The sequence below is a fragment of the Myotis davidii genome, unplaced genomic scaffold (genome assembly GCF_000327345.1).
Source record: "Myotis davidii unplaced genomic scaffold, ASM32734v1 scaffold78, whole genome shotgun sequence".
Lineage (NCBI taxonomy): Eukaryota > Metazoa > Chordata > Mammalia > Chiroptera > Vespertilionidae > Myotis > Myotis davidii.
In genome coordinates this window covers 4,622,646-4,632,233 of record NW_006290305.1, presented here as the reverse complement: position 1 = coordinate 4,632,233, position 9,588 = coordinate 4,622,646, and the positions used below count along the sequence as shown (strand labels likewise).

The following is a 9,588-nucleotide window of genomic DNA, read 5'->3' as shown; positions in this document are numbered from 1 at the left end:
TTGAGGGAACCCCTCCAGTGCATGAATTTTCATACACCAGGCCTCTAGTGTGTGTGTGTGTGTGTGTGTGTGTGTGTGTGTCTTAAACCTTTATACCATGAAAGTAGATAATTACAAAACAAAATATGTGTTTAGGATAGTGTCCCTATAGGTAATTTATAATTTGGTTCTAAAGTGAATACTTATACATTCAGTCTGGCCTTCAAGCAGCTGGAAAGATACTGTAAGCTGGAAAACAGTACAGGCAGACCGAACCTCTAAGTTGCGACAGTGTTATAATAGGGCCAGGTTTTGTTTTGATCTCGGATGTCTTTCGAATAAGTTAATACTCGGTAAGTCCTCACTTAACATAGTCAACAGGTTCTGCAACTTTAAGCAAAACAACATATAATGAAACTAGTATTACCATAGGCTCATTGATACAAACAAGGGTTAAGTTTCTATGGCATCTCATCAGCGTTATAATGAAACACAGCACAGAACAAAATATTATTCAAGGGCCTACTATAATTGAAAAACTGTAGTTGTATCTTGAACAAAGTTTACTGCTGCATATGAATTACCTGAATTAGACATATCAGTTGTCAGTATATTTTTGTTTCATAAACCAGAATGAAATTCATGGGTCATAAGAGAATATAATGATTAAGATAAAAAGTGTAAACATGGACAATAAAATATCATTAAAAAAAAGAGAGTAGGAAATGCTGTTTTAAATTGGACAAGCTAGAAATACAAGGATATAAAGTATATTACAGAGAAAGTTACTGATTTCGCTCTGGTTTTATTTTATTTTTTATTTTTCTCATGTGCTAAAAAGTACATTAAACAAAATAAGTAGCTTTCTAACTTTCTTAAGCCACCAACTGTTTTATTCAAATGAGAGCATTCAGTAACAGGAACTATTATTAAAATGAATGATTGGATCGATCTTAGGAAAGAACTATTTGACCCTTAGTAAAATAGACATTCCTACAAAGGACTTTACATAATTTTTCCAATTTTAAAGGATAGAATGAATAGTTTTTAATAAAGTTAAATGAACAGTTTAGCCCTCTTGCTAAAGTCCGGGCTCTAGACCATGTGGTATCTTGATGACTTTTTAAGTTTCATGCAATTACAGAGTCATGTATCAATTTTAGAACTTTATAAATCAAGCTATAAGGAAAGTCTCTGAGGATTTCTAGTTCAGAATGGTAAGTAAACACATCTGTTTACTTTTTTCCCTCCCAAAATTCATTGAAATGACAAAGACATGTAAAATAGAAACAAATTCATAGGCAAACTGAAAGTAGAGATTGAAAGCCACTGGACCAGAACATTCAGACTTTTCTGCTGAAAGACAGATGAAAACATATTAATACTGAACAAATACAGCATTATTGAGAAATCTATAGCCCCAGATGGATTATAAAGAGAATTTCAAAAATAAGTGAGTTTTCCCAGTAAACCTTAAGAATAATTATAAAATCATTGAAAAGGAGGATCAGTCTTAATAGTTAAATTAAATCTGCCTAATAATTAAAAGGCAAAGTAAATTCTTATTCTTAAGGAAAACTATAGAACCTATTACCCATCATTTTACAGCTGACTTTAGAGGAGAAGGTCTGAGTAACAGGTTTTTTTCATATGAGAATAACCTCTGAGGAGCTAAGAAAAAAAATAAATCTATCTTTCCTGAGTAAAGGCTTGGATCATTCATTAGCCTACTCTCTTGCTACACTTCTTTCTTTTCAAAATAAACTTGTAATATTAAAAAGAGATTCAACAATAAAATGTAAAGTAGTCAAAACATCTTACTTGACCAAGGAGGAAGTGATAATGGCTAAATATGTGAGTGTGAAGCTACCTGATGCGTGGATGTCATTTTGATAGCACCAGTAGTAATAATAGTAGTAATTATAGCAAACTAGAGTCCCGGTGCATGACATTAGTGCATCGGGAGGGTGGGGGGATCCCTCAGCCTGGTCTGCACCCTCTCTCAGTCTGGGACCCCTTGAGGGATATCTGCCTGCTGGGGATTGGGCCTAAGCCGACAATCAGACATCCCTTTCACAGTCCAGGATCTCTTGCTCCTTACTGCCCACCTGCAGCGGAGGCAAGAGAGGCTCCTGCCACTGCCACTGCACTCACCAGCCATGAGCCTGGCTTCTGGCTGAGTGGCGCTCCCCCAGTGGGAGCACACTGACCACCAGGGGGCAGCTCCTGCATTGAGCGTCTACCCCTTGGTGGTCAGTGTGTGTCATAGCGACCAGTTGTTCCACCATTCAGTTGATTTGCATATTACACTTTTATTATATAGGATTAGATTGAGTGCTTCCTGTATGTACAGGTGTTAAGAGAGACTTACATTCTCAAGAAAAGATTAAAAGAGCTATTTTTATCCTATTTTACAGAATTGAAAATTGAGAGAGTACATAATGAGTTCAAGATTACACAGTATGATACAAAGCTGACAGTTGAATATAGCCTACCTCAAAACTGGTATATAAAATTTCATTATGAGCACACCAAAATACTGGTCCTGTAAAAAAAACATCTGCCTCAAAGGATTGTCTCCCACCTTAACACTTTTTCTCCCTACATTAATGTTGATGATAAACTTTAACATTAAATTAAATATGAAATAAGTTTTACTTTAAAAAGAATGTCACAGGCATAATACTTGATATGGCATGCCTTTTGGAGAAACATCTTTGACTCACAGAGCAATAGAATTCTATTTATTTAATAACTAAACCCAGCATCCTAAGAATTCTAATAACTACTCTGTCCACTCAATATGGAAATAAATGCTTTATCAAATTTTTAAAATATTCAGATAATATTTTATCCTTTTTCAAAATATATTTCCATCATTCCTTAAAAAATGGAATATAACATGAAAAGATATGACATAATAGATTTTAAAGTAGGTTTTGTATTTTATTATATTCAACTATATTTAATGTTCTCTTTCAGTCTGATGACAGTAAAACTTCTGTGAGGGATCGCTTTAATGCAAGACAGTTCATGTCTTGGTTACAAGATGTGGATGATAAATTTGACAAATTAAAGGTATGTATGTTGAGAAGTTCAGTTTAAATGGATGCTTTCCCCTTCTCTTTTTTTTCATTTTTAAAAATATATATATTTTATTGATTTTTTACAGAGAGGAAGGGAGAGGGATAGAGAATTAGAAACATCGATGAGAGAGAAACATCGTTCAGCTTCCTCCTGCACACTCCCTACTGGGCATGTGCCCGCAACTAAGGTACATGCCCTTGACCGGAATCGAACCTGGGACCCTTCAGTCCGCAGGCCGACGCTCTATCCATTGAGCCAAACCGGTTAGGGCTCATTTTAACTTTAAAAAAAAAGATTGATTTTTAGAAAGAGAGAAGAGGGGGGTATAGAGAGAGAAACATCAATTTGTTGTTCCATTTATTTATGCATTTATTGGTTGATTTTTGTATTTGCCCTGATCAGGGATCAAACCCACAACCTTGACGTATTGGGTCAACATGTTAACCAGCTGAGGTACCTGGCCAGGCTGCTTCTTTTAGATCTTCAGTACAAATCACTTCTCCTTAGATTTTCTTGATTCTTTTGTTAATTTGAAATCTCATTATTTGAAGCAACAGTTTTAAATATTAAGATGTGCGTGAAGTTGAAGACCCAGAAATAGTGGGGATATGGATACAGACAGGGTAAAACACTTACCCTGTATAACTCAAAAACTTTTTATACCTCTGCTATGTCCCTGAAGTAAACAAAGCATACTTAATAGAATAATCGATTAACTTTTCTCTTCTATTTTAATAGACCTGTCTTTTAATGAGGCAACAACATGAAGCTGCAGCTTTAAATGCCGTTCAGAGATTAGAATGGCAGCTCAAACTCCAGGAACTTGATCCTGCCACCTATAAATCTATCAGCATTTATGAAATCCAGGAGTTTTATGTTCCCCTTGTTGATGTTAATGATGACTTTGAATTGACTCCTATATAGCAGCCATTACTTCCTCATGTGTCATCTTAAACTGATGAAGACTCGAGTGTTATATTATGGAAAATTGCTTTTTGACAAAAATACTGGTATCATGCCTTTACAATTGTTGGTAAAGTTCAACTAAAATTGGTTATGTAGCAAACACTGTCATTTTATAAAAAATGAAAAGAAATATTTTGGCTCTTGGGTCCAAACAGTTTCTAATTGAAAACTATTATTTATATCGGTGAAAGGTCATGATTACATTTGGCAGACTGTGGTAGATATTAAAGTTGAGAATCTGCTAATGGCGCTGGAAGTTGTTAGCACTCTAAGTAACGAAATAACCACTAGTATGCAAATCTTTTTCAAGTTTTATTAAAATATATCAGTAAACTAAAAGGTTCAATTCCTACCAAATAGTTTCTAATGTGGAAGCAAAACTTGGCACAAATTTTCTTCAGTTTATTATATTTGTAAATTGTACAGTTTTCTTTTCAAAAGTTTGATATTGTCTTTCTTTTTAATAACTTATTTTATACATATTGTGCAGATGTAAATCTTGTAATTAATGGTCAAAATGTATACAAAGGGATTGGTAGTCAAAACATGTACAAAGGAATAATTGTAAACCTGTTTTGTCTGATGTTTTATTGGACCAAAGTTGTAGTTTGTATGGAGTGTAGCAGTAGTGTGGTCAGATAGCAGAACTTTTAAGTAAGGCATGCATGTGTTTGAGTGAGCTTGTTTTTATCACCATAACTGTAAAGTTGTGACTTAGTTGTATTGCATGCTTCTTCCTATAATTTAACTCTCCATAAGTGATGCCTAAAGTAGTGTAAAGTGTTCCATACTAATCTCCTGGCATAGTACCTATGACTTACTATGTTGGGTGTATTATTTAGAATTAGTCATACAACGCAACAGCTCTGTTTTTCACCTCATAGTAGAGCTTATTCTCTCCTCCCACCCCCAAATGCCTTTGAATGAAAATTCTGGAATTGTAAATGTCTATTTTAATACTCAAGTATGATGAATCTGTGAATATATGTAAAATATGTTTAATAAATTTTATTGGTCATGTTAAATCATTGTAAAACTTTTTTACTTGCTAAAGCATAATGTTTTAAGCTTAATAACCTTTGCACTTTTAAAATAAAAACTGAGTACTCAAATGAAAAAAGATATTTGGTAGTCAAAATGAGTAAAAGAAACAGGCATATTCCAATTGATCTCTACAATGTTTATGAAAAATTCATTAATATGCTGTATTTTTTTCCTTGTATCAAGATATAAAGCAAAATTTTCATAATTTTATAATTAAGATTTGGTATGCTGTTTTTAATAAAATAACTAGCAATATACTTAGAAAAAGTCCAGCCCCTCCTATACCATGATACAGATTAAATATTCAGGAATATTTCTGATCTGAAACCTGCTGCTAAACTTATTAAACATTTTTGAAAGGAAAGTTAGGTTATGTGTAAAATTGATTATAAGTGTATGAGATTAAAATTTATAGAACTTTCCACAATACTTTCTTGAATTATAAAATAATACTGGACATTTTTTATTCCGATAGAGCAAAGTAAAAAGAATATATGAGAAATAAAGTGTTTAAAATTTAGCTTGCAAGTTGGAAATTCCAGCTAATGGAAAAATTGAAGTTGTTGAGTGCAAAGGTACATATTAAGCTTAGGGATTTTTGAATTTTTACATCAATTTATATTTAAATTCATATTGTACTTGGCATGCGCAATAAAGAAGCACGTGTAAAAAATACACAGTGCAAGGACTTTAATATAGAGGTTGGATGTAGTAGTGTTTAGAAATTTAGATGAGATATTTTGGCCTTTTTTATTGGATAAATGGGGCCAAGAAAGGCAGGGTAGATTTTGAAGCACTGGTTTTGTTGAAGTTAAGTTTATTAAGTCTGGGAACATTAAAAGCTAATTTATAAAAAGCAATACTTTTTAATATGAAAAACTTAATGCAAATTTTGTGTATTCTGTTGCCTAAACAAAAAACAAACAGATTTTTGAGCATTGAAGTCATAGAAAATATGAGAGGGTAAGTTTGTAAGCATTTTGTGCTGATGGTCCAACCTGAGAAGTGGGTGTGGGAGAACAGTTTAGCAAAACAGAACAAGCTGCAGAAGAGAAAAAGCACGCAGGAATCTGGCATGTTTTAGTCATCCCAGCTTTTTAGCATTAACCACAGTTCTCACCCTCTACAATGGTACCTCAAGTCGCTGGAGCATCTCTGCCATGATTCTGCTTGTGCAAATTTCCTTTGTAAAATGACAAAGCTAATCAGGATAGCTTAAAAGAAAAGTGAATGCCTTTCCTGGAAACATACTTAAGTAAGTAGCTAAGGGCTTATGATATTAAAAATATTCTGAAGCCCTGAAATGCTAGAAAAAACTTGGAATGTAGTATATATATGTTTAAAAAGATTTAGGATCTGAAAGAGGAACAAAGGATGGTTAATTTAATCAGTGGTTTTTTTCTTAACTATTCAAATATCATGAACAAGATACTAAATTGTACCTAAGGATTTGTATTTCTTTAAATCTTGTTCTAAATCATATCTGTTTAATAAATGACTAGATATTTGTGCATGTTATTTAATAAAGAGTTATATTTTTATAGAAAAGTGAAATGTGTGCTAATTTTTTTTTTTAATTTTCCACTCCCATATGACTACACCAAACACTAATATTTACGTGGGCAGCTAGCAAAATCGAAGAAATAATCATTTTGGGGAAACAAACAGCATCTGAAGAATTGGTCTTTCAAGTCTATTCAGTAATGAGATCTCAAAAATGAATTTTAAATGTTACACATGCTGCAAAACTTCATAACTGCAAAAACCTTATGGAAAGACTCCATGAAGCTCATTTTAATGGACTTATGAATTACACAATTATTCTAGAAATTGGGTACTGTACTAAATATTTTCCTTATTCAACATGTGAGCAGTATTTTTTATTCTATGGTATCCTGACATAAAACCCCAAAACTTGATACAGAGGAACTTACCCATTTGAAACTCATGATACAGTTTTATCTTGTATTTTAAAGAAAGCATTTTCATATTTTAAAAAAATCCTTTCAAACATTCAAGGCAAAAAGATTATTACAAGAGATACTAATCTTTGGAAAAGCTTGTTTGAAGTTTAATTGGTTAAAATACCTTGTAATTCATTTCTTAGTGGCTTCTTGGGACCATAGTTTCCTTTGTACCTAAAATGGTGATACAAAACCTCCACCGAAGTAGTTATCCAAAAAAAAACAAAAATCAGAAAGTAAACTTAAGAAAACTACAAACTAACATTGGTCTTGAACATATTCATGTCTTAGTGACATTCAGTTAGGCAACAATTCCTTAATTAGGACAGAAAAAGTACAAACCATAAAAGAAAAAACTTGATAAATAGGACTTCGTTAAAATTTAAAACGTTTTTTCTTTAAAATCACTTAAAATGAAAATGTAAGCCACACTGAGAGAAAAGATAGGTTAAAAACATATCTGGTCCTAGCCAGTTTAGCTCAGTGGATAGAGTGTCCACCTGCAGACTGAAGGGTCCCGGGTTCTATTCCGGGCAAGGGCACATGCCCGGGTTGCGGCCTACGTCCTCCGTAGGGGGCGTGCAGGAGGCAGCCAATCAGTAATTCTGATGATTGATGTTTCTATCTCTTCCTTCCTCTCTGAAATAAATAAAAATATATATTTTTTAAATATGATAAAATATTTGATTTGGGAAAATGTAAAGATAAAGTTTTCAACTCAAAACATTTTACTAAAGATATATGAATGGCAAGGAAAAAAACACATAGCAAAGTGCTCAACATCATTAGTCATTAGGGAAATCAAATTAAAACCACAATGTTACACCAGTATCTCCCAACTAGAATGGCTAAAATTAATGTTTAAAATATCAAGAATTGGAGAAACTGTTGAGCAACTAGAACACTTCGATTGCTGGTAAAAATGCTACCACCATTTTGGATATCCACTTAGTAGTTTACAATATAAAAAATACACTTACTATAAAAAATACCATCAACTTCACTCAAATATTTACCCAAAGGAGAAGATAACTTTGTATTAAAATAAGAATTTTTTGTTAAATTTACTATTGCCAAGTACTTTTTAAAATTTATTTTTATTGTTGATACTATTACAGATGTCCCCATTTTCTTCCCCTTTACCCACTTCAACCCAGCCCTGCCTCACCTCCCCTCTGGCCATCTCCACACTGTTTTCTGTGTCTGGGTGTCATGCATATATGTTCTTTGGCTAATCCCTTCACCTTCATCCAGTAACCCTTCTCCCACCCCTCTGACAGCTGCCAGTCTGTCCCATGTATCCATGCCTCTTTTTCTATTTTGTTCACCAATTAATTTTGATAACAGGATTCCACATATAAGGCATTTAAGACTGCTTCTAGCTTAAGACTTTAGCACTAGGTCAGTATTTCCAAGGAGAAATACCTTGTGGATGATAGTCCAATGGGCTCCAACTTAATCTTTCTGGAATCTTTTTTAAAATACATTTTTATTGATTTCAGAGAGGAAGGGAAAGGGAGAGAGAGATAGAAACATCAATGATGAGAATCTGCCTCCTGTAGCCCCCTACTGGGGATGGAGCCTGCAACTGGGCATGTGCCCTGACTGGGAATCCAACCGAGACCTTCTGGTTCATAGGTCCACCCTCAACCACCCAGCCACACCTGCAAATTCTCAGTGCCAGGGTTGTGGGAAGGAACTGAATACAATTCTCCATTGCCTTTATCTACATGCTAGCTGTTGTTGAAATGAATTCACTTTCTTGAAATAGGGGCTGCAATGAGTTCTGGCCTCCTGCTTGCTAGGTCTGCCCGCTCCTACTGAGGCTTGGAGTTATGCACTGTAGCCATTTGTCGAGCTGTCTGTCCGTCTTCTCCGCAGGCCAGTAAGCTTTTTCTTGGCCTGCTCCTATGGCATGTCCTCACTTCTATTTACAATGCTAAGGACGGTGCCAGGCACTCCCTCAGGGCACAGCAGACTTTAGTGAGCTGCTGGAAGAAGGCTCTGCCCTGGGGGATCCTTATTCAGTCGGTCTCATGCAGATCCCAGAATCCTGTATTTTAACAACCTGGACCCCTGATGTCAAAGAGCAAGGTCAGCTCCACTGATCACTCAGTGCCTCAGTCTTGCATCCCGCTAGTCCAGCGGTTCTCAACCTGTGGGTCGCGACCCCTTTGGGGGTCGAACGACCCTTTCACAGAGGTCGCCTAAATACATCCTGCATATTAGATATTTACATTACAATTCATAAGAGTAGCAAAATTACAGTTATGAAGTAGCAACGAAAATAATTTTATGGTTGGGGGTCACCACAACATGAGGAACTGTATTAAAGGGTGGCGGCATTAGGAAGGTTGAGAACCACTGTTCTAAGAGGACATGTAACAGCTGGCTGCCTCACAGGGTTGCTGTGAGGATTCAGTGCGCTCAGTTCCATGACTAGCACATAAGTGCAGAGTTTGGGCCTGACAGTAGGGCCTGCGAAGCCTGAGGTGGGGCAGGGAAGAGGGATGAGAGAAAGCGCGCGTGGGCGTCAGGGTGGGTGTGA

The 9,588-nt window shown here is 35.2% G+C and overlaps 1 protein-coding gene across 6 annotated transcripts in view; it reads left to right on the top strand.

Annotated features, from left to right (window-relative positions):
* The window catches only part of ANKRD12 (ankyrin repeat domain 12), an 84,695-nt gene extending 78,071 nt beyond the window's left edge, over nt 1-6,624 (top strand). For all 6 annotated transcript variants that reach the window (XM_006763276.2, XM_015563597.1, XM_006763275.2 and 3 more), the window contains 2 exons: nt 2,962-3,057; nt 3,805-6,624. In XM_006763276.2, the coding sequence (XP_006763339.1) occupies nt 2,962-3,057; nt 3,805-3,990 (282 nt within the window). In that variant the 3' untranslated portion in view covers nt 3,991-6,624. The remainder of the gene's footprint in view (nt 1-2,961; nt 3,058-3,804) is intronic.
* Nucleotides 6,625-9,588: the final 2,964 nt, after the last annotated feature.